Genomic DNA, 24,564 nt, shown 5'->3' on the forward strand with positions numbered 1-24,564 from the left:
TAATATTAATGATAAAATAATGGTCAGTGCAAAGTAGCCTGCAAATTTTTTGGTGGGGGGCGGTGAGGGACCTGGATAAGGGCTAGGGGGGCGCTGGCCCAAAAAAGGTTGAGAAACACTGGTTTAAACGAAATCCGCGTCTTCTCGCCAGCCACGTGCCTCCAGGTGACTTCAGTCCATAACTGCCCAGCACACTTTGTTGGGGGCTGCACCCTTTGTTAGATGGTTCAGTACAGCTGATCGCTCTGCAAAAGGAGGTATAAATTTCCAGTACCAGCCCACCAAACCAAGAGATCCTATCACCTTCTTCTTTGTAGTTGGAACCAGGAAGGACTGGATTGCATCCATTTTCTCCACTTGAGGGTTTATTTTTGCAAACCCAATGACAAAACCCAAGTACTCCGCTTCTCTCTAGGCTACAGCACACTTCTTTGGGTTAACTGTCAGGCCAGCCAGTCTGATGTGTTGTAGCACCTCCTGTTGGTGAATTAGATGCTCCTCCCAGGACTGCCTGTATACCACAACACCCTGAAACATCTCTCAGGACATGATCCATTAAACGTTGGAATGTTGCTGGCGCACCCTGGAGCCCAAATGGCATGACTCTAAATTGGTACCAAAAGGAGTTTTGAAAGCAGTCAACTCTCTTGCTTCTGGTGCCAAAGCCACTTGCCAGTATCCTTTGCACTGATCCAGCATTGTGACGTAGCTTGCTGAACCAACTTTCTCCAGTAGGTCGTCAACCCTGGGCGTCAACACATGGGTCAAAATTGGACACAGCATTTAAATTTCTAAAATCTATGCAAAATCTAAGGGAGCCATCTTTCTTTGCTACCAGCACAATCGGGCTGCTCCACTCACTACTAAGCTCTTCACTTATACCCAAATCCAGCATCAGCTTTATTTCTTTTTCCAGTACTGGAAAAAGAACACACACACACAGGTTATTTCTTTGTTTAGGTCTTCTAGCTTGATGTTCTTTTGTTCTTATTGTTGTTAGATCAGCCTGGTTTCCATTTAGGTTCCGCTATAGTTTTTCTCTAGTTTATCAGGTTATCTTTATTCTGCATAGAAGTATTTTCAGCTCCCCATTTCCTCCCTTTTGTATTCCCCAGCAGATCTTCTGAGCTTCCTTGTGCCACCTTCTCCCTGCCCCTCAGCTAGTTCCTGTGCCAACTAGTCACACTTACACAATGGGCATCTAGCTATGCCCATTGTTCCATACACTACCTAAATCACAAATAGCCATAAAATGTTATCAATGCACACTGTCATAGTGTATTGACAGTGTGTATCAATCCACTTGTCTCAGTCACACTCTGCAGTCCGTCTCGTCATCCTGATCGTTACTACCCTTGTTACCCTCCTGGGTTACCTGTTGTTCCCTCGTGTTTCCAGTTTGCGTTGGATTTTCTTGTACCCCTGGATTTTTTTTTTTTGTTGTTGTTGGTTTATTTTGTTCATTAAACATCCACTTATTTCTATGACTACTGCGTTTGGGTCCACCACCACAACACATTATCACACACACACACACACACACACACACACACACACACACACACACACACACACACACACACACACACACACACACACACACACACACACACACACACACCACTTGGTAGTAAAGAACATCTTATGTTTTTTTTATTTTCATGTATTTTGACGTAATTGAAAATCTTAGAATTCACACTTTAAAAGTATATAAATAACTCAAAACAACCCAGGCAGACTTTGTCATGATTTTGTCATGGTCAGTCACATTTACAAAATAGCACCACCCTTTTCATTAAGAAGATCAAAGACAAGTGATTTAACTCTTGGGCGTGCGAGGACTGAGGCAAATGATACAAGTTTTACGTCTGTGGGGTTGGTTGGACCCCATTTCTACATACAAGGGTTAAGAGACTGATATTTTCATTTCAGGTTGTGTATATTAAGATGTTGTGTTATTGCAAGAATAATTTCGAGCAAGGTGGTCCATGAATATTTGTTAAATGGGTTAAGTAGGGTAACAAGGGTGTATCTATATCTATATATATTTTTACACTGAGCAGCTGGCCACATTTTTAACAGTAAAAACTGGTGTGTTTCCAACACTAAGTGCTTAATAAACATGATTTGATTTGAAAATAATTTAACAGAATTTATTCCACTTGTTAATCTACCATTTCATATATTTTATTCATTATTAGCTCTCAGGGCCCTGTGATGGACTGGTGACCTGTCCAGGGTGAACCCTGCCTTTCAACTGATTACTGCTGGACATGGGCACCACCAGCCTCCCTCACCATCCTGCAAGGATCAACGTGTTCAGATCATGGATGGAAAGATATTAAAGTATTCTAAGTGTATTTTAAGTTGTTCCAAAAAAGTACATTGAAGTATGCTTAGTGTACTTAAAATTGTACATTACTACAATTTAAATACTATTAAAATACACTAAGCACAAAAATGTTGTTCCAAAAAAGCACACTTTAAGTATATTAATCCTAAGTGTACTCGAGGTATGCTAAAGTATGTTAAAATTTAACATACTTAGTACACTTTTTTTTACTAGGGTGGCATTTGCACAGAAATCAAACTTAAATTGCATTAATTTAATTTTATAGATTTTCAAAAGGCTACCGTTTTATTTTATAACTGCAGGCTGAGTTTTATTGCACTCCGTTTGTTGCCCAGATAAGGGGACGTTAAGCACGTTCAGTTTACAGGTAACAACCTTTGCTTTTAGAGCCTTGCCAAAACAAAGATAAAACTCACACGCACGCAGAGTCAGAGCCTGTCTGCTGAGAACTCTGATTACACAGGACCACAGAACACAAAGAAAAAAGTGTTATACGTGTCCAAACTCAGGGCCCGTGAGCCAAATCCAGCCCACCACAAATTTTGTGCAGCCATCTAAACTACAGTATGTGATAAGACGATCGAGTGTTTTACTGGCATTTTATCAATCAGCTGTTTTGAATGTATTCTGCCAAATTGGATCAAGGTTAGTAAATTTTTAACCCTTTCATGCATGTTTTATGATCCTGTAAGTTTTTTTCAAAAGTGTTTTTGATTTTCTTAGGGCATAAAAATAAGGTGGGATTTTTTTTTTTTTTTTTTGTAAAAAATACTTTTTTGTAGAATTTGTCCAAATGTTCACTCAGGTGAACAACATAAGAACAACACTTCTTTTAACATAACTACTTATGGACATTTTTAATTTTACAAAGCTAACACATTGAACATCTGCAAAACCTAAAATGATAAAATGCACAATGAGGACTTCTAGTACACAGAAAAGTATTTTCAAAATAAAAGATAACTTAAGCGCTCTGATGTTTTGCAAAAAAATTGGTTTATAACAGAATATCAAGACAGCAATTTACCATGACTAAAGGCAGTTGTCTAAGGAATGTCTGTAGTTTTGTTTCAAGCAGTACTATGAACTACATAAAAATAACAGGGAATTTTTCAAAGACAACACAGCAGCTAAATGTGTAACAAGGACATTTCTTATGCTGTTATGTCTGTAAAACAGTTTGAGTTTCAAAACATAAAAGAAGGTACATCTGAGCTGTTATAAAACAGCTCGGATGTATGTGAGCTGGTGAGAATAGAACCTCCCTTAAAATGTAGAGCAGTTAATCAAAAGTGATAAATTGTCTTCATGGCAGTCTGTTCAGTTAGCTGGAATAGGAGAGCACCAACATTAAATAACACAGTTATAGATGATTATGTACCTTTTACATATCACCACATGTAAATGTAAATACATCCAAGTGTGATACACCACCACCATCCCAAACAAAAGTTTCTAATATTTTCAGCATCTCTTGAACTATATATATTCGTAGAGTTAAGATCACAGACCTCTCAACTTCAATATAAATACATATAAAACAGCTGATCTTTCCTGCTAAAAAAAACAACTAACGACACCAAAGCATAATCTCAGAAAGAGTGAAGCTGATCACAAAGTTCATTCCAAATATCAATGTGAAAGATTTGCGACATGCGAGTTGTTGAGAATCAAAAGTTTTGTGCTATGGAGAGATTTTTGGGTATAACATCACTTCACCGATCCACACTCCCTACCGCAATGTTTCCCAGCTCTGGTCTTCTAGGTATACTGCCCTGCATATTTTAGATGTTTCCTTGCTTCAGCACAGGTGATTTCAATTAACAGGTGTTTGTTGATCTGCAGTCAACTGAATGAGGCACATTAAGGAGGGAAATATCGGTAACACTTTATTTGAAAGGGGTGAATAAGACTGCCATGACACATAAACATGACATAACACCTGTCATGAACATGAATAAGCCTTCATGAATATTTATGACTGTTGTCATAAAGCGTCATTCGGTAAATTATGACACTTTTAATACAAAGTTGACATTATTCAAAATGTCTTTGTTATGACAACTTGACATTAACCAGTAAATCACTACTGTTTAAACTTTACCTTTAATAACATAAAGCTACCTAATTTTTAAAGGGCAATCAGGAATACTTTTATAACAAATTTATATCAGTAATGATTTCTTGGTTAATGTCAAGTTGTCATAACAAAGACATTTTGAATAATGTCAACTTTGTATTAAAAGTGTCATAATTTACCGAATGACGCTTCATGACAACAGTCATAAATATTCATGAAGGCTTATTCATGTTCATGACAGGTTTTTATGACAGTGTCTTGTCAGTCTTATTCACCCCCCTTCAAATAAAGTGTAACCGAAATATCTATAACATGCAGAGCAGTGTGCTTTGAGGACCAGGGTTAGGAAACACTGCCCTTTAGTGAGACCAAAACAAAGTGACAGGACCACAACCAGGTACAATTGCTCATGATGCATAGAGGTCATTCGTACGGAAAATTATCTTACTGTAATTGGAAGTACAGTAACATAAACCCCACACCTCTCACAATTTTTGGATATAAAATGAAAAAACAAAAAACAAACAAACACCCACTCAGTATGTACAATGACATTTTGCACATATGCATGTACAGTTCTTAAAAATACTTCCCATATTCTTTAAGTTTTACCACATTTAATATTGATAAAATTTATTTTATTTTTTACAACATATTATTGAGAGACATATTATTCGAGGAAATCACCAAGTGACATAATACAAACAGCCAATAGGACAGTGTACATGCAGAATGCAACCAGTCATTTCTAAGTTAGAATGTTATGCTTCAGTCTTACAGGTATGATGTGTGAATGTAATGGGATGGGCATTGTTTTGGATTACGCAGCAGTCAGAGTCTGTACCCAAGACAAATTTCCTCTGGGACAATAAAGTTCATCTTCTTACATCCAAATCGGATCATAAATTGGACGTATCGATTTTAATTCTGATGTTGGAAATCTTTGTGTTTTGTGTAGAATCTCTCTAACAAGGCTCTCAAGATGCTCCCAGGGATCTGCTGGTGTTTGTCTATCAAAGACTGGACCGCCTGCTGCACCTGGACAACAAAAACAGTTATAAGACTTGTATCAAAACAACCATTAAAAAAAGTCTTCAATTTCACAACGTGAGAGACACAATTTGGGTTGTCAAAAATAATTGACACTTTGATACAAAAAAAGGTAATTGTACAAAGATACAAATTTGCGTCACAATTGAACTGGGGTAGAACCAAACCACATTAACTGGGTAGAGTTCAGACTTGGCAGTGTAGAAGTCAATATTGCACTTCCTCTGTGCTTTAGAGACCATCTTCACTAATTTCTTTTCCGTTATTGGAACTGTGGCATTTCTGGCAAACCTATGAGTATCTCTTACCACCTTATTCATCATTTGACTTTTTATTTGTTTATTTAACCTTTATTTGCAGTTGCAGATCCAAGATCTCATCTGCACCTGCCTTCATATTTTTCTTGTATTTCACCAAAGCATGATATTTATCAATTAAATTCAGACAGATAGAAAAGGATGAAAAAAAACTCACTCTTTCTGCTAGCTCCGCAGCATTGATGTTTGGGTCATATGGAATAGGATCACCAAGGAAGGTCCGAAATTTCACAGGAAATCCCCCATAAATTGGAGCTACAGGAAGACGAAATCTTTCATACAGCCACCGAAATAATCCTGAAAAGGAAAATACGGGCCAATAATTATAAAGAGATTTCTTGTAATGAGATTCCAAGTTAAAAATACCTCACATTGAGGAATGTGTTCAACAGGTAGTTTCATCTCAGTTTTGTGGTAAATTAGAATTTTTGACTGGCACATTCCACTGACCCAGAGAGCAAAACAGATCTCTGTTTCCACTGTACCATTCAGTCAGTACACTCATGAGCTTAGATTAACAATGCTCCTGCCATATTTCAACATCTCATGTTGAGATGTTGCCATATTTCAACATCTCAACATCCATGAGATGTTGCCATATTTCAACATCTCATGAATATGGCTCCTGCCATATTTCAACATCTCAGACCTGTATGATGCCATGGTCTAATCAAGATGGCAGGATCAAGAAAGTGTTTTAATATCCTAGGTTCCCAGGTGTTCTCTCACTTGAATAAGTGGGTGATTAACAGGCTTCTGCAGCACTTGATGCATGAATAGAGGTGCTGTTATCATATGAATCAGATGTTCTGGAACAGAGACACATCTAAAATATCCAGGGTAGTAGTCCATGAGGACTGGAATAGAGAAACATTGGGCTAGAGGTTAGTTGAGGGTGGTGATTGTTGTAAACTCAGAAATTAACTTTAGACATCATGGTGATGAACCCACTGCTACAGGGTCTGTTTGGTGTTTCAGGTTGGAACCTACCATTAGTGGCATGAGATGCACCTGGGCCAGGTCTGCTCCTGCCTGCTCATCAGGGTGGCTCCTCAGTTCAGTAGAGTTCACCCTGTTTAGTTTTGGTTGTGTCTGGATTTCTACATTGTATGCCTTTCCACACATCCAGGTATTCAGACGATACTTAGAGATCAGTGGAAACAATCAATTGTTTCTCTGAAATTAGCACATTGAGAAGCGCTTACACGAGCCTGCACAATCTTAGTCCTGATTGTCAGGACTAAGACCTGCCTTCTGGCTCTGACTGGCTGTCTTTTGACCAGGAGCAGGGAATTTTTGCAGATCTCTATAGTAGCATATAAGAGAAGATGGAACCACTTGATTTTTTTCACAGATCTCATAACATACTGTCACAACAGTGACAGTTAACAAATATGTAAAACACAGAGTTTTAAAAAAAAGTTACATTAGGTTTAAGATTGATATGATTAAACTGTGAAAGTATGTCTTATTGATGTATTATTATGTCATTACCATTATATGACTTGAAAATTGTGTTAAAACAACAATCATATTTTATTTATCATAAAATAAATAAGTTTATCATAAAAATTACAGGGACAATTTGTTTAGCAAAATTTGTTATTGTGTCATCCATTTCCCTAGTAAGCGCAACAAAGGGGTACAATAAACTACAGCAAGAGGCAGAGATGCAAACATATCCCATAAGATTTAGGTACCAAACCAAGAAGCATTAGAGGACAGAAGGATCCCAGGATGAAAAAAACAACAACTGATAAACAAAATAGTATCAAAAGCCGGATTTCCGGCTTTTGACCAAACGGTCCGCCTCAACCAAACTGTAGTCTCCGGGCTAGACCGGAACGTGTCGGCGCGACACCTCTAAATTTGCAGTACCGTAATTCCGCCACACTTAGCGCTATCTGAAAAATTTCAAGGGTTTCTGAAAAGGGAGACATTGGACTTTTCAGCAAATATCGGGTTAATACGGTAACTTCACAGCTGCAGCTGCAGAGAGTGTACTTAATCCGGGGGGCACTCATTTAATAGACGGTAAATTGCGAAAATAACTTTCTGGATATTGAAAGTTCCGGTTGTTATGGATACATGGGTAAGTATATCATCTCACATGACATTTAAAGAACTACTTACAATTAAAATAAGGAAGATTTATTTAGGCAGACGCTTGAAACTTAAGCGTAAAGAGCTCCGTCTGGGGGCCAGACTTCCAAGCAAAGCGAGCATGGATCAAACGGCCCGCCTCAATTAAACTGTAGATAATAGAAAAAAGATGTCTGCCAATCAGAACTCTAGCTCCCGTGTTCTTGACCAATGACTGTAAAACGTTTTGTAGAAAAGAAGTGCATGCATTCGGTTAAATCAAATGCTATATGACAGAAGATGGAGTTTGTCTCACCCGGTAAGGAAACACGTTTACTTGAGAAAGGAATTAAAAACAAGTGGCGCTGGGCATGACTAGAGGAAAGGGGACAAGACGGGAAGCTGGCGGAAATTTTTACAAAAGGGGGGCGCTGGGATTTCTTTGGGGGGCGTTTGGTCGAAGGTAAACTTTACACCTTACAATTACAACAATACCAGTTTAGAGTTTGAGCAACTTCCTAAAACTGTATTGTGTAACATCAAAACATGCTTGGATGCAGCTGTATCGATGGCAGTTCTTCTTCTTCTATTCAGTGTTTGTAGCTTGTAGCTCCGCTCCTGCTACTAGTAGCTTCGCCGCATCAGGTCAACGTTACACCGGCTGATGATGTTGCTGTGATTCACTTTGTCTGCTGTCTGATTTTCAAATATTTTATGTTTTATTGAGGATTTTTGTACATATGTTTTGGCAGTTCTGTGATCATGTCAAAGCAGCAACTTATATTAAAAAGTGTTTTATTTCCGTTTGAAAGCTGCCCGCTTCCATGGAAGGACAACAGAAAATCGCTCTTATAAACATGTAATTACTAAAATCACGATACCCTCACTGTGTATCCCTCTGAAAAATGAACCCAATTAAATAAAGAAATCCCTCCATGGTGATACCACGAGAGCGTTCATTTTAACACCGGTGCTATAAGTGGTCCGGTGTGAAACGGGTGTGATAGAACAACGGAACCACAGGACTTTTAAATTTCAATAATCAGAATACCGAAATTGTTTCCGTTGTTTTATAAGGTTTATGTCAGTCTGCCTTTTCCCCATCAATACGCCCTGCACATTAGGGGGTGAAAAAAAAAAACGACGCGCACATTGTGCAAAACTCTGAAACAGGAGAAGTGGGACATAAAACGGAACGACAAACTAGATGTGAATTATGGCATAAAAACAGAGAATCCGACGCAGAACAGTGAAAAAATCAACACATGATGTGAAACACATGATGATTAGGCGGCGCAGCAGGTGATGAGTGAAGATTACTGATGGTCAATAAACGATAAAATAAATCTAGCAACAGGAAAGAAACTAAAGTGGACATAGCAATAAACCAAGAGAGGATAATACTAATCAAAGGAAACTAAATGGAAATGAATGAAGAACAAAATGCAAGAATAAACTAAGAAACTAAAGTAAATACAGAGGAATAAACTGGTATGGCAAGACCTTTCGATCAATAATTAATACAGAGGACTGTATGGCAAGTGCCATGGGTTTGTTGAGACCACATCTAATACTGATAATAAATATATCTTACAGACCATAGCAGTAAAGAACTTATCACTTATTTATGTTTTTAATTAGATTTGATATATTTATTTATTCAATTATTCATGTCAGTGTTAATGTCATGAGGCTGATGACTCCATGACACTTTCAATTTGACTCATTAGGATTTTATTAAGAACCAGCTTTGTTCTTTGTAATTTCTGTCCAGTAAAACTATTAATCTATAAATCAATAGACACGTCTACATGAAGATATAATCCATGTTCCTGTCTCATTTTTGTATGGCATTAAAAGGAACTTTTGTTTTTCCACTGAAAAACAAAAGTTTTTCAGTGGAAAAACAGTATTTCCTGTTGCTTTGGTTTACACACAAAATAGCTTTTTAATCATTTTCAAACCATGTACACCAAATTCTTTTTTTTTTTTTTTTGAAAAACAAAAGTTTTTCAGTGGAAAAACACTGAAAAACTTAAATGCAAACTGTAAATGTCACATGGCATTTATGGTTTGCACAGTAAATGGCATGTGGGTGAAATTTTATGGATGATACTCTGATGTACCATTCTCCTGAAGGCAGCACAGAGCTGCACCACCAGAAACCGACAGAAACACTGAAGAGAAGAAGAGGTATGATTAATGTAGTTACAGTTCTATCCATGTTTTAATGCTGCAGAGCTCAGTCGTTTTGTAAATAGTTCAAAGTTTAAGCTGGCATGTTGTACATATTTTATCTGGTCATTTTGTGTAATATTTAACAACTAGAAAATGAGAAAGAACAATAATATTTTTTGCACTCTGATTGGCTGCTGTTGGCCTACAAATTTTAAGTTGATTATTCATTAAATTTTTTATAGACGCCTGTGAAAATAATTTCTATTCCCATGGCTTTTTTGTTCTCTGGGAAATTATTTTTGATGATAAATACAGAAACAAGCATAAAAATCAAAACATCTACAATAGTGATAGTAATATTAATGATAAAATAATAGTCAGTGCAAAGTAGTCTACAAATTCTTTGTTGGGAGGCGGTGAGGGAGCTGAATAAAGTCTGGGGGGGTGCTGGTCCGAAAAAAAGTTGAGAAACACTGATTTAGTTGGTAATGTTGCATGTTCTAAATTACTTGCAAAAACATCGACTGAAAGGACTCTTATTTAATGTTCAGGGATTTTTGCCTGTAAGGCAAACCTTTAGGGCACAGACATTTTACATTTTGTTTTGAGTTGAAACGTACTGAAGTCTTATTTAAGTTTGAGTGTTTAGCTTGTTAATTGTATTGTTAGAAGCAATTGTTTGCACTATTCAAAGACACTTTTTATTAAACTGTGGCAATAGCAACGCTATAGTTAATTTCTATCATAACTATAAGTTTCAGGCTCAGGATTTTTTTTTACTTTAAGCCCTGATAGTATCTACAAGTACAAATATCATTAGAATACTACTGATACCAATACATATACAGACAGACAGACACAGAAACATGCCATGTTTAACAAGCACAGAATCCTCAACACTTATACACAAAACACACAAGATCTTCCTCACTTACTTAGTGTCCCAAGAGATCTGAAACCCTCTCGTAGATTCTGAGTAAACATTGGAATTATTGGCTGAAAAACATACAGAATAAGCTTAGAGATGGAGATATGACACCATGATCAATCATGAATTCATATTGGACATATTGGAGTAGGTTTTGTGAGCATATTTAACTGGATCAAAAATAAACATCTCAATTGAAATCTGATTTCCCAATAGGATTTTATCAACCAAATGACACAAAAACATTCTTACAGATTTCTCAAATGATTAAACAGTAGCTGAATCAGTCTTGGAAACCATAGGTAACAAGTGGGAAGCAGAAACAATTAGGATTTCAATATGTTTCCATGGCAGCGGGTTTCCTCAACAGGTCGCTATATTTTTATCAGCTGCACAATTTTTTTTTCAAAATAAAGCTCATAGATGCTGTTCAAGATAAAGGAATAGTTCTTCCATGAGAAAGACTATTGAGAGGGAACTTACAAAGTACACCATTGGTCTACAGCAGTGTTTCTCAACCCTGGTCCTCACCGGCCCCCTGTCCTGCATGTTTTAGGTATTTTCCTTCTGCCACACACCTGAATTGTATCTCTGGGTGATTAACAGGCTTCTGCAGTACTTGATGGTCATACAATCATTTGAATCAGCTATTCTGGAATAGAGGCACATATAAAACATGCAGAACAGGGGGGTGGAGAGGACCACGGTTGAGAAACACCCTGCCTTGTTTCTTCTACAGCAGCATAGAAGAAACAAGGTATGTTAGATTTTCAAAACGAAGAGCCTCAAAACGGGACTCTTGCTTTGTCAGGCTATAGCTGAAAAAGGTTCCATATTCCGAATGACATTGAAAGAACAACACTGATATACAGTTAGGTTCAAATGGATTTTTACCTCTGCTTTCTCTATTCTCGATCGAGAGAGAGAGGAAGAGAGGTAGACAGAGAGAACCATTAACAGTTAACATAAAATGTATATATCTATAAACCTATCCATTACAGATAGGTAGATGTATGCCTCAATCGATAGTAGCCACACAGGCACACCTGCTACAAGGAGACAAATGCATCAAGTGTAATACTTTCTCATTGAAATTGGACCTCTTCTCTTTAAAAACTCCTGCTCTTTCTGAAACTCCACCTTCAGGAAGTCATCACAACATAACTCTTCCATTAACCCTTTAACAATGTTCTTACCAGTGTTTCACTGAGAAGAAGCAAGTAAAATAAGCTCAACAGATGTGCAGTTCCAACAGGTGTTTGCTAATTGCTGGTGGCTAGTCTGAAAGAGCTAAGTGGGGGGCAGAGCAGGGCTGCTCTGTGAGGCGGAAGCTCTGAAGCTTGAAAACTGCAGTTCTGAGGAGGAGCTGCGTGTCGAAGGCAGTGCACAGTCCACCCAGGCATTTTGCACAGCTGAATGGTTACCATGGAAATTAAAGGATTTCTCAAACATGCCTGAAAGAATTAAGCCAACACTCCAGGTATGTTTCTGATGAAGGAATAATATTAGTACATGGTGTAGAGTTCTAAAAAGTGGATTTTACATAAAACCTCCATTTTAATCATTTATCCGTTGTCATTTTACTACGCCTAACTATGAAAGAGTTTTGAAGTATGAACTTTGTGTAATAATCTGAATAAAGAAAATATACTGCCATAATATATTATAGCAGTATAATAATATATATATTATACTGCTAGTGTTATAGTGTTATAAGGAGTGTTATAAGGAAGTTTGCCATAACGCACCACTTGACAGTCAATTGCAACTTGTGCAAAGCCTTTGCGTTTTCCCCAAAAAAGACGGTAGGTCTCATCACTAAACATTGCCTCCCGCACTCCTCCTGGAGAAATACCAAGCAAGTGGCCATTCCTCAGAGCCCGGACACACTCTTCCTGAGGACCGTGGATCACTGAGAAGACCTCTAATAGCAACTTGAAACCTGGAAGAAGAACGCAAAATGGAGAAATTAGATACACACAAAGGGATATTTCTGTAAATATGTTCAGAAACTTATAAGGTCAAGAGGAAGGAAGTATTATGCACACATTAGTAGGGATGGAAGACTTGAGACCACCAAGTGTTTGCCAATTGATGCTGGTTAGTCTGGAGGAGCTGAGTGGAGTGGGAGACACGTGGGAGGGCTGCTCTGTGAGGTGGAAGCTCTGAAACCTGGAAACTGTTTTTGCTTGGCCTCGGGCTTGCATGTGAATGTTTACAACAAACAGCATCCATCCATACATCCATACATCCATTCATTCATATTCCGCTTATCCAGGGTCGGGTCACGGGGGCAGCAGCTTCATGACAGCATTCTGTCATTTGATTTAAAAGAGAAAATATCTGTACACATATGGTGCAATCAAGTTTTTACTGAGCAAACACTTCTCACTGCATAAAATTATTACCTTTGCTTTTTACAAATACAAATAATTTTAAGAAAGGAGAAAGAAAAAACACAGCTTGTAAATTTTGTAACCTATTTATGTCACATTAATGATAAATAGCTGAAAAGCTTCATTGATGCATCTCCAGCCCAGTCCATTGTGTGTACTCAGCTTCTTGTCCATCTCTGATACACCCAACAACTACGGAGTCATCTGAGTATTTTACTAGCTGAGTATACGATAAGCTGAGAAGTGTCATTGGACAGAGGGAGGTTTAGCTCTTTTTACTGAATCAGTTATCTCTGCGATCGGATCTCAGACAAGTGAAAGACAAATGATGGATGGACATGTTCAACAAAGTAAAGCAGAAATTTAGTCCACATGATGGACTAACTAGACTGACTGCTGTGGACTAGTAGCTGTTAAACTGTCCAGCAGATATGCTTTTTCTTTGTATAGAAATGACTTCAAAACACACTCAGCAATATTTCTGAATGACGGTAATGTGCCTCAATTTGCAGAACAAATAAAACAGTTGAAGTACCAGGAATCTTGAAGAGGAAGTGGTCAGCTACAGAATGGCAGGTACGTCCTTTCTGAATGATAACATGGGCCAGGAAGTAATAGTAATCTATAGGTATGGCTCCATGATAGTACACTATTAGAGCTGGTCCTCTGTTGGGAATCTTCTCCATTCCATGGATCTCATAACCTGATACACAGATCATATCACAAGATAGAATAATACATTATAGAGATTTTACATTTACAGTCAAGTGCTATAAATAAACACATTTTATATGCTTTGGGGAGTAGTTTACATTTATTCATACCATGCCATATGGCTCCATGTCCATCCCACAGGGTAGCCAGTGTTTTTCTGGCTCCATCCCACAAGTTGTTGCTATAAGCTTCCTTTAGCTGATTCTTCCTCTGATAAAAGCAAGAAAGAGAAGATGAATACATCACAGGACGAAAAATGGGATTTTCGGCAGCTATTGACACCTTGTTCTGCTGTGCGCATGGAGATTGAGGGCTTTCGGCAACACTGCCAAAAGTGGTCAAAAATGCTGTGTGTTCGTGTTCCCCTATCACCCCCCTTCCCTTGTGCCTACCAGAGGTTTTCGTATTTAAATGAAGTTGCTGAGTGCCATGCAAATGCAAATCAACTGTTGAGCACCGCCCTTTGACTCTTATTTATTTTGTAGCTAACCCTTTTTACCTTCTGTTCACCATAAAGAAGTATGTTTTAATATTCTTTCTCCAAACAATCTATCTTATCCATTAAAATATACATTACATGTGTGTTAGGAGTACTGAAAAACTTAATTTTGGTTGAATTGATTATATAAAAGAAGAATATGCATGATTACATACAATAGACTTTTGTGAAACGTGATCTTACTTTCACATTCCTCCTATCTGAAGATTTATCTTGTGATGGGAGGAATTGCACAACTTAATCAAAAATAATAATAAAAAAAACATGTTCCAGAGTGGTTCATTGTACATAAAGTATTTTTGTGAATAATATTCAAACTAATGTTAATGTTCACTGATTGCTTTAAAGACCCAGAGTCATGCTATATTGGAGTGGTAGTGACACCATTCCACATCTCAATACAAGACTTAAACTACATATGATTTATCAGTATTCAGTTGCTTAACTCTCAAGTTTAAATTGAAGAACAAAATGGTTGAAAGTATGTGATACCTTCTGATAGGGTATAAACATTTGTATTCTTTTTTTTTTTAAGTTTTGTTAAACACTAAATATAACTCACGGATTCTGAATCATATTCTGCAGTTCAAAGTAGAATTGAGTAAATAAACATCTATACATTTAAAAACATTTTAGCAATTAATTATAATAAAAATAAAATATACTGTCACGTAACTTTTGAAAAAAAAAATAACTTTTAGAATGTATTTTTCTTCTGTCAACTTTCATTTAACACTCCAGTCCTGTTGGTGGCAGTAATGCGCTTTCATAGTCGGTCAAGCATCCGCCATTAAACTCCAGAGGAAGATTTGCAACCACGCTAACGGGTGCTACTGCTAAACCCAACATGAACGAAAATGCCCGTGCGTTGTGTGAAATGGTGGAAAAATTCCTACTTCACGGAGTTACTTTTTCAGTATCGTGTTGATATTAAGCATTTTCCTGGCGGAAAACAACAGATGACACCGCGGCGGTCCAACAAGGCCGAACTCACGGTAAGAAAGCTTTTATGAATAGCGAGCACGTGCAGTGAGGTGAGTTGCTTTGTTTGTTTCTTACAGAAAGCGGTCTGTCGTTTTCTTAATGCCAAAACAAGTGTAGGGTGAGATTTCGTATTGTATTTTTTATTACATGTGATGTTCTGAACTCTTAAAAATACTCGCATCTTCTTTTATTTTTTCAGACCTGAAAAATGGCTAGGCCTTAACAGCCAGGCCTCAGACCACGGTGCCGAGCCGATCTGACGGAGTCCACCAGGACGAAGAGAAAAACAGTAAGTTATGATTTCACATTTAGTCAAAGTGAACACTCGCATATTTGTAAGGAAAACTGATCTTCCCGTTATTTTATTTACTTTGTTATAACGCAGTACAGCAAGGCAGAGTGTGGAAAGCAGTAGAGATCGACAACATGGCGGACGGAGGACAGATATGAGGACGAAGTCATGAAACCGGTATGTATTATGTACAGTCACTGCGTTGATTCCCGACTGTATAATGGTTGGTTGAGAATAATTTTAACTTATTTACTTATGTATTTTTGAGAAAGCAATATATTTGCTACAATATATTTTTTTTATTTTACATTTATTTCCACAGACACTCCACAGAATGGGAGTCACATTTGTATTAATCAGACTCTTCAGGAACGTCCTGATGTCCGTGACGAGGACAGAGACGCAACTGTGTGTGAGTATCTACTATTTTAGAATGTTGATGATATTTTATGCTTCAGTATTGTTTATGTACATATTGTAATTATGTATTGACAATGCACAAAAATGTTTTCCAGCTGCATCCAGGACCTACTGCCAGTCTTCCGGATGTAGCTAAAGAAAGAACCAGGTAAGATTTATTACTAATCTAGAGATGTCACAATTCCTTGAATGATTAAAGCACTGTGATTTATTAAAATCCATCAAAGCAAATTATCTGCTTCAGTTTGTTGAACTATGTTTTACTATGTATTACCAACTGCTTTTGATTATTTTTTTCTTCCAATTGTTTCCAAGTGTTTTCTCTTTTTCATTAAAGTTTTTATTTTTTGTAAGAATGTATTAATGTGTTCTTTTTGTTTGTTTGTTTTAATGTCTTATGTGTGCATACTAAGCTGGAAGTTGCCAAACAATTTCACTGTAGTTTCATAATGACTAAAAGATGCCTATAGTTCATAATGATTATCTGTTCTGTATTAACAGCTGATGGAGGAAGGCAGAGAGTACTGGCAGCAGAGGATGTGGCATTCTGGGAGGATGGCAGCTATGAGGCGGTGTCAGGATGGACCCCAAGTTCCTCCAACCAGGAGCTCAGTGACATCAGGACTACATTACAGGAAGAGACGTCAGGTCTATGCTACAGGAGAGATGTTGGGCCTGTCCTGAACGCAGCATAATGTTTGATCATGTTTGGACAAAAAAACACTGCCAGATGGTCCAGAAATGGACAAGCATTTATATCTTATTTTATGTGCAAACAGTAAAAAATAAAATGAAATAAAGAAAAAAAAACTTAGTCTCTTTTATGTTCCTCATATATGAACATGTTGCATATAAGCAATATCAAATGCTTATACAATACAGCATTTATTTTTATATAGATTTGTTAAAATACAGCATTAAAAATATTAATGATTGGGGTGGGGTTTATTTATAAAGTCATAAGTGCTGTCCAATGGGCACACATCAACCAACCAATCACATGTCAATGATGAACTATGATGTCATTGTTTTTCATCCAATGACTGAGAATCCACGTGGGTCTGCTGAAGCTGCATATGCTAGGCTATTCGTATGCTAAGAAGAGTTGTTAACACCTCCGCCCGCCCGCTGCCCCGCACCGCCACTCCCCCCCTCCTCCCCTCCTCCAGGATTCCGCATTCAACAGAATTCGACTCCAGTGAGTGAAAACGTAGACTGTCAATTGCTGTCGATATCTGTCGCTGATGAGCTGAGTTTGCATCAGAATACAGGGTCACAAATCCCACTTTTCGTCCTGTGCATCCAATAGACAAAATTCATGCTTTTGTTTAAGACCTCTTATTCCAAATTATATTACTACAGTCATATTTATGGTGAGAAATAATAGAACTTTATAACGTCAAGAGGAATGAAGTATTATGCACACATTTGAGACCGACCACCAGCTGTTTGCTAATTGCTGCTGGTTAGTCTAGAGGAGCTGAGTCAGGGAGACACTAGGGAGGGCTGCTCTGTGTGGTGGAAGCTCTGAAGCCTGGAAACTATTTTTGCCTGGTCTTGGGATGGCATGTGAATGTTTACAACAACAAACAGCATTTTGTCATTTGATTTAAAATAGAAAATATCTGTACACATATGGTGCAATCAAGTTTTTACTGAGCAAATGCTTCTGACTGCATAAAATAATTACATTTGCTTTTTGAAAACACAAAGAATTTGCTATTGAACTGCCACTGGCAGATTTTATTAAAACATTTACAGACAAAAACTATTATGAATGTACTCATGAAAATGGTCTCAGTGGTTTGCTCATAGTCTCGCTTCCCTCTGAGTCTTAATCTTTTTTGTTCTTGAGTCATTCCAAGATAAGGTGTTAGCATTGACTACTACGACACTGTTGGGAGGCAAGAAAAGGTCTTAAAGCCTTATCTCATTATGTAAGTGTTGGTAACGTGATCCATTTGTAGCAATGTGATGTTATTACACTACGCAGATTGCACAGGATGCTAAATCAACGTTGAATTATAGTCCGAATGGCTGATTTTTGGTTGAAGTCAAAAACTGACGGTGGATCAAACATCAAATAACCATCCAATTCTAACCATTGAAACTGTGTCATTGAATCAATGTTGTTTTGTGGTTGAAATCTAATGAATGAACAAGGTTTGGGGAAGAACTAGTAATGCATGTTCAATCAGTGTAAGTTGTTTTTTATGAGGGGCCGTTTAGGACAAAATTTACGTTTTGTCTCTCACACACTACCAAAAAGTCTCGCATACTCCAAAAAAGTTGCCTCGCATACTCAAAAAAATTACGTTTCGTCTCTCACACACTACCAGAAACTCTCGCATACTCCAAAAAAGTTGCCTCGCATACTCAAAAAAATTACGTTTTGTCTCTCACACACTACCAGAAACTCTCGCACACTCCAAAAAAGTTGCCTCGCATACTCCAAAAATTACGTTTTGTCTCTCACACACTACCAGAAACTCTCGCACACTCCAAAAATTACGTTTTGTCTCTCACACACTACCAGAAACTCTCGCACACTCCAAAAAAATAGCCACGCACACTAAAAAAAATACTAAAATGTCACACACACACAAACGTTAACTTTCTCGCACACATACACTACTAACAGCTCGCACATTCACAAACGTTAACTGTCTCGCTCACATACACTGCTACCAGCTCGCTCACACACACACACAGACGTTTATCTCTCACATACACAAGACTAAAGTTGAACACACAGTACTAAGACTCGTTTTTTGAATGTGTGAGAGCGAGACTTTTTTTGAATGTGTGAGAGCGAAACTCTTTTTGAATGTGTGAGAGCGAGACTTTTTTTGAATGTGTGAGAGTTGTCACGGAAGAGGCGGGGCATAATTTTTGGATCAAACTGCGCATGCGTAGATCCTAAACCTTAAGTTTCGATTGTTGACTCACTGTATGTTCTATTACTTAGTATATTTGTGCTATATATATTTTAAATATATATAGAACGTTTAACTTTCTTGTAGATTAAATGTGCTATAGAAATAAATGAATTTGATTGATTGATTAAAAATAGCAAAATTGCTGTAGTACAATCTGTCCACTGGGTTCCAGCATTACAGGAATTATTAAGAGGTCTTGTGAGAAATTCTGTTCCCCCGTGAAAATCTGTTCCCCCTGTGACGGGAGCGCGCATTGCAGCCAGAGACGTGGATCCGGTGAATCTGACCATTTTCACGGCGCTTCTGATCGATTTCTCGGTAAAAACTACTCATATGATCATATCAATGTGTAACTTTCAGTTTAATCGGCAGCTATCAAAATAAAAATACATACATAAATAAACGAGGTCCGGTGTGGAGGTCTTTATTCGCTGTTTTGTGTTATTTTGAAAGCGAAGAAAATCGATCTTTTTTCAGCTTTTGTCTCGTAAGCCTGACAAATAAAAGTCAGTCAACAAACACAGGTTCCCAACACATAGTGTGCATTTATAATTTTTCATTTCTGATGAAGGAGGAAGGAGATTAATATACCTGCAAGATCTTTTACATTGTTTTCAAAATATTTGCACTATGTTTGACATTTGTCCTTAACATAGTTTAATATAAGGTAGCTATTGAAAGATAGTTTCAATATATTTATATATATTTAAAAACACAAATATACTAAGTAATACAACATACAGTGAGTCAAAAATGGAAAATTATAGTTTAGGTTCTACGCATGCGCAGTTTGATCCAAAAATTATGCCCCGCCTCTTCCGTGACAACTCTCACACATTCAAAAAAAGTCTCGCTCTCACACATTCAAAAAACGAGTCTTAGTACTGTGTGTGTGTGTTCAACTTTAGTCTTGTGTATGTGAGAGATAAACGTCTGTGTGTGTGTGCGAGCTGTTAGTAGTGTATGTGTGCGAGACAGTTAACATTTGTGAATGTGTGACATTTTAGTATTTTTTTTAGTGTGCGTGGCTATTTTTTTGGAGTGTGCGAGAGTTTCTGGTAGTGTGTGAGAGACAAAACGTAATTTTTGGAGTGTGCGAGAGTTTCTGGTAGTGTGTGAGAGACAAAACGTAATTTTTGGAGTGTGCGAGAGTTTCTGGTAGTGTGTGAGAGACGAAACGTAATTTTTTGGAGTATGCGAGGCTACTTTTTTGGAGTGTGCGAGAGTTTCTGGTAGTGTGTGAGACAAAACGTAATTTTTGGAGTGTGCGAGAGTTTCTGGTAGTGCGTGAGAGACGAAACGTAATTTTTTTGAGTATGCGAGGCTACTTTTTTGGAGTATGCGAGACTTTTTGGTAGTGTGTGAGAGACGAAACGTAATTTTTTTGAGTATGCGAGGCAACTTTTTTTGAGTATGCGAGACTTTTTGGTAGTGTGTGAGAGACAAAACGTAATTTTTTTGAGTATGCGAGGCAACTTTTTTGGAGTATGCGAGACTTTTTGGTAGTGTGTGAGAGACAAAACGTAAATTTTGTCCTAAACGGCCCCTCATAGTTTTTTGCACCTCTCCACCACCACCCGCCATTCAAACGCCCAACCCCTCTCCCTCCACCTGCCAAAGACACACACACCTTTCCCCCAACCGCCCACCCCTCACCTGGCCCATCTACCCCTCAATCAAACACACAGGATTTCAATTGATGGCTGATTAACAAGCTTTTTCTGAACTGGAATCATTTAAATTGGGCGTGTTGAAGCAGGGAAACCTCTAAAACATGCAGGGCAGTGTGCCTTGAGGACCAGGGTTGGGAAACACTGCTCTACAGTGCTTAATTTAAAACGTTAAAACTCCCACTCACTAATAAAATGGTCTCACCCAGAGTTCTGGTGAGGAGAAGAGGAGGGGAATGGGTGTGGCAAAACAGCATACAGTGATCCCTCGTTTTTCGCGGGTGTTGCGTTCCAAAAATAACCCACGATAAGCGAAATCCGCGAAATAGTTACCTTTATGTTTTCCGATTATTACGCAGCATAATTAAATGCACTACATTGAAACCAAAGAACAAAACCTGTTTTCAGGTCAGCGGATGTGTGTGTTCGTCAATTGGGCCTTAATGTGATCCAGAGTCATGTCATTAAAGCCTCTCCTCCAACCTGCCCTGCGAGATTCACAGCTGTATCTACGGCAAAGCGATGGATCTCGTCAAGCGAGCCTTTGGTCTGGTTTTGCGCTGATTATGGCCAGTTTTTTCCAGCAGGCATTCAAAATTTCAGTTTTCATCTCCTGAATGGCCAAGCTGTATTACTTATATTTAAATACTGTAACATTATTGGCACACAGGTCTCTACCTGTGTGCCAATAATGTTACGGTATTTAAGATCAGCAGAGACTGTTTAGTCAATCAGGACGCAGAACACAATGCACTGTGGAAAAAAAACTGCACAACAAAAAATTCCATGAAGCACCGAGACCGCGAAAGGTGAACCACGTTATAGCGAGGGATCACTGTACATTGATTCAACATTGATCGGACGTTGATCAGACATTGGCATTTCAGTCATTATTTTTCAACCACAAAACAACATTGATTCAATGACACAGTTCCAACATTGGTTACTTGGCTAGAATTGGATGGTTGTTTGATGGTTGATCCACTGTCAGTTGTTGACCTCAACCAAAAATCAACCATTCTGAGTATATTTCAACGTTGAATTACCATTGTGTGCAATCTGGGCAGTTTGTTGCACCCCTCCTCACCTCCTCATCTCCCCTTACTGCCTCCCAAGCCTCCCCCCGCCCACCCGCTCCTCCCAACTTTCTCCTCTTTACCCCCTCTCATCCCTTCTTCCCTCCCCCATCCTTGAGCTCTGGGTCAGAACATTTTATTACTAGGTGGGGGTTAGTCATGTTTCAAATTAAGCATTACATGTTGAGAACAGTGGGTTGTGATTCCGTTGTGTACATTTTCTTACTTGTCTATAAATATAATTACTGACTGCGCATAATGTGTTGACACAAAAACATCTATAAGTCTCTACAAGGAGTGTAGTGTGTACAAGTAGTGGTTTGTCCCAACCAAACAGCCACTTTGCTGCTGGCTTGTTTGCAACAGGCTTCTGAATTGAATTCTCCTCTGAGCAGTTTTATGGTAAGTTTTTCAATATTACTTTGATCTTAAATCTGTTTACTGAAAAATAAGGGCATTGTTTTCTGCCTATAGTAATCCTGGTTATTTTGGGGCAAAACATATTTTTAATAATTGAGGTCATGTCTCCTTTTGTATTATTTTCATACTGCCCACCACTCTAGGCCTAAATATGAAATCCTGCGAGATTTTGTGGGATTTGAGTTTTTAAAAAATAGGGTGGGGCCTATTGTTTGGTCTGGGAGAGCATGTGGTGGACAAGGAAGTGTAAGGCTGGCTGCTCCAGGTGGGCTTTAAATTGTTGTGATAGTAATCACTTGTTTTTATTTGTTTATTATGATGTGCTTAGGGACATGCTTAAATGTACCTTGTTAAGAAAATACATTTAAAATAAGCTAGTTTTAAAACTTAACATGTCTTGATTGAAATAGCCTAATTATAGTTTTAAAATCAGTAATGTATTCTGGCCTATTGACCTTTATTTTACCTGTAGTTAAAGCAGATGGTATGTTGCGATCGTTTGAATTGTCTTTTGTCTGTGTGGGAAACAAAACATGTAGAAGTTCCAACTTTCACACCCATCTGTGGAGAGTTGTAAACACAGCTTTAGAGAAATGGTCAGAGATAGCTCCTGGTTGGATGAGCAAAGATACGCCTAATTTGAATAAATTAAAGACAAGAATACGCCTCGAGTATAAAACTTTCTGCACAGAAGTAAAAGATTAGATTTGCTCTTGCAATTCTCCAAAGACATCTTTGCTTTTCTTTTTTATTTCCTTCTTCTTCTGTCTGTCAGGTAAATGAATGTATGTCTCTGTTGTCCTGCAGTTCTGTTGTAATTTTATGTGTTGTCTTTTATTGGATTAAACACTGCAATTCTGTGACGTCAACACGCATTGCTGCTTTTCTGAGTGGCTACAAACGGCCCGCCGGGAGGACCTGGGATCAAAAAGGAAGAGAGAGCCAGACTTTTTCCAAAATTAACTAATTCTGAGTATATCTTCCTTAACAACCTCTGTTCCAGAACAGCTGAGTTAGATGATTGCATGACCTTCTGCAGCCATCAAGAAGTGCAGAAGGTTGTTAATCATCCACAGATTCAATCCAGGTGAGGCAGAAGGGAGACACTTAAAACATGTAAGGCAGGTGAAACACTGAACTAAACCTGCTAATGACTGATTCAGTCTGTTGATTCTTGGATTGGTAACTAGTTAAACTGAACTGGACTATGGTTACTTGTGCGGGATCTTTATCAGCATATGGACATTTTTGAATGAATTTAATCAACTTATTTGAAAATATTTGTAGTTAATGGAAGATTGAACCAGTTGTTTGATGGAAGCCTATTCTGTATAAATTATAAATAATTTTTCCAACTACAGCATAAATCACCTTTTGCTCTATTTATTTGTCTCTGGGGTGTTAATTAAACCCTGATCCTCCCTGAGTTTCATCTTTAGGTTTTCTGATACAGTCTTTATTTTAAATATTGATTCCCTTATTTTAACATGAGTGCAGCATCATAAATGCTACACTATACTGCAGCTTGAAAGGTTAATGTAATTGTATACATAAACATTAAGATAAATATTAATGAAAGATCAAGATGAATATTAATTTAACAGTGAGTGCACATGGGGAACTATATGGTTTGTATTTGTTCTCAGACCTGTAACCAGTGCACTGTTTAATCTTTCAATGTCATTCAGAACTTTTCAAATGTTTATCATCTTTCTAACCGGCACCTTCCTCACTTTTATTTTTGTGTTTTTCAGCCGTTGCTCTGCAGTTTGACTGAAAGCTTACTCTTGAGGTCTGCAGCAAAACTGTCAAGAAGCGGCTTCATTACACGCCAGAACGAGAGGAAGACATCGCAAGGAATCAAAGTGACGCCAACCAGAGTCAAACTGGGGTTACCGCAACTTGCACTGTTTCCCTAATTCATACAGTACAAAGCTTAACCTCATGTACTCTGTTCTTCTGTGGACAACAGACTGTTGTTTTGACAGTCAAAAAGGAGTCAAAAATGTTTAAAGATCTATTCCTCTTTTCTTAACCCTTGTGTGTGAGGACTGAGGCAAACGTAGAGGACTGGAAAATGATACAAGTTTTACGTGTGTGGGGTCGTAAAACTTTTATGTAACTTGTATTTAACCCTTGTGTCCACTTCTGGACACAAGGGTTAAA

The 24,564-nt window shown here is 37.9% G+C and overlaps 1 protein-coding gene and 1 long non-coding RNA gene across 2 annotated transcripts in view; one reads left to right on the forward strand and one right to left on the reverse strand.

The window, feature by feature from the left end:
• Nucleotides 1-3,195: 3,195 nt before the first annotated feature.
• The window catches only part of tmem68 (transmembrane protein 68), a 39,532-nt gene continuing 18,163 nt past the window's right edge, over nucleotides 3,196-24,564 (reverse strand). Inside the window, exons 4-9 of the mRNA XM_088015077.1 lie at nucleotides 14,209-14,308; nucleotides 13,920-14,087; nucleotides 12,737-12,930; nucleotides 10,996-11,056; nucleotides 5,958-6,097; nucleotides 3,196-5,471 (exon numbers count right to left, since the gene is read on the reverse strand). Of these exons, the coding sequence (XP_087871203.1) occupies nucleotides 5,355-5,471; nucleotides 5,958-6,097; nucleotides 10,996-11,056; nucleotides 12,737-12,930; nucleotides 13,920-14,087; nucleotides 14,209-14,308 (780 nt within the window). The 3' untranslated portion in view covers nucleotides 3,196-5,354. The remainder of the gene's footprint in view (nucleotides 5,472-5,957; nucleotides 6,098-10,995; nucleotides 11,057-12,736; nucleotides 12,931-13,919; nucleotides 14,088-14,208; nucleotides 14,309-24,564) is intronic.
• LOC106912996 (uncharacterized) lies at nucleotides 15,395-17,103 on the forward strand. Its single transcript, XR_015765946.1, has 6 exons — nucleotides 15,395-15,592; nucleotides 15,781-15,870; nucleotides 15,967-16,050; nucleotides 16,196-16,285; nucleotides 16,389-16,441; nucleotides 16,795-17,103. It is a non-coding gene; the product is annotated as an uncharacterized LOC106912996 (long non-coding RNA).

This window comes from Poecilia mexicana, unplaced genomic scaffold, assembly GCF_051168715.1.
Source record: "Poecilia mexicana isolate PSO_F unplaced genomic scaffold, ASM5116871v1 scaffold_17, whole genome shotgun sequence".
Classification (NCBI taxonomy): domain Eukaryota; kingdom Metazoa; phylum Chordata; class Actinopteri; order Cyprinodontiformes; family Poeciliidae; genus Poecilia; species Poecilia mexicana.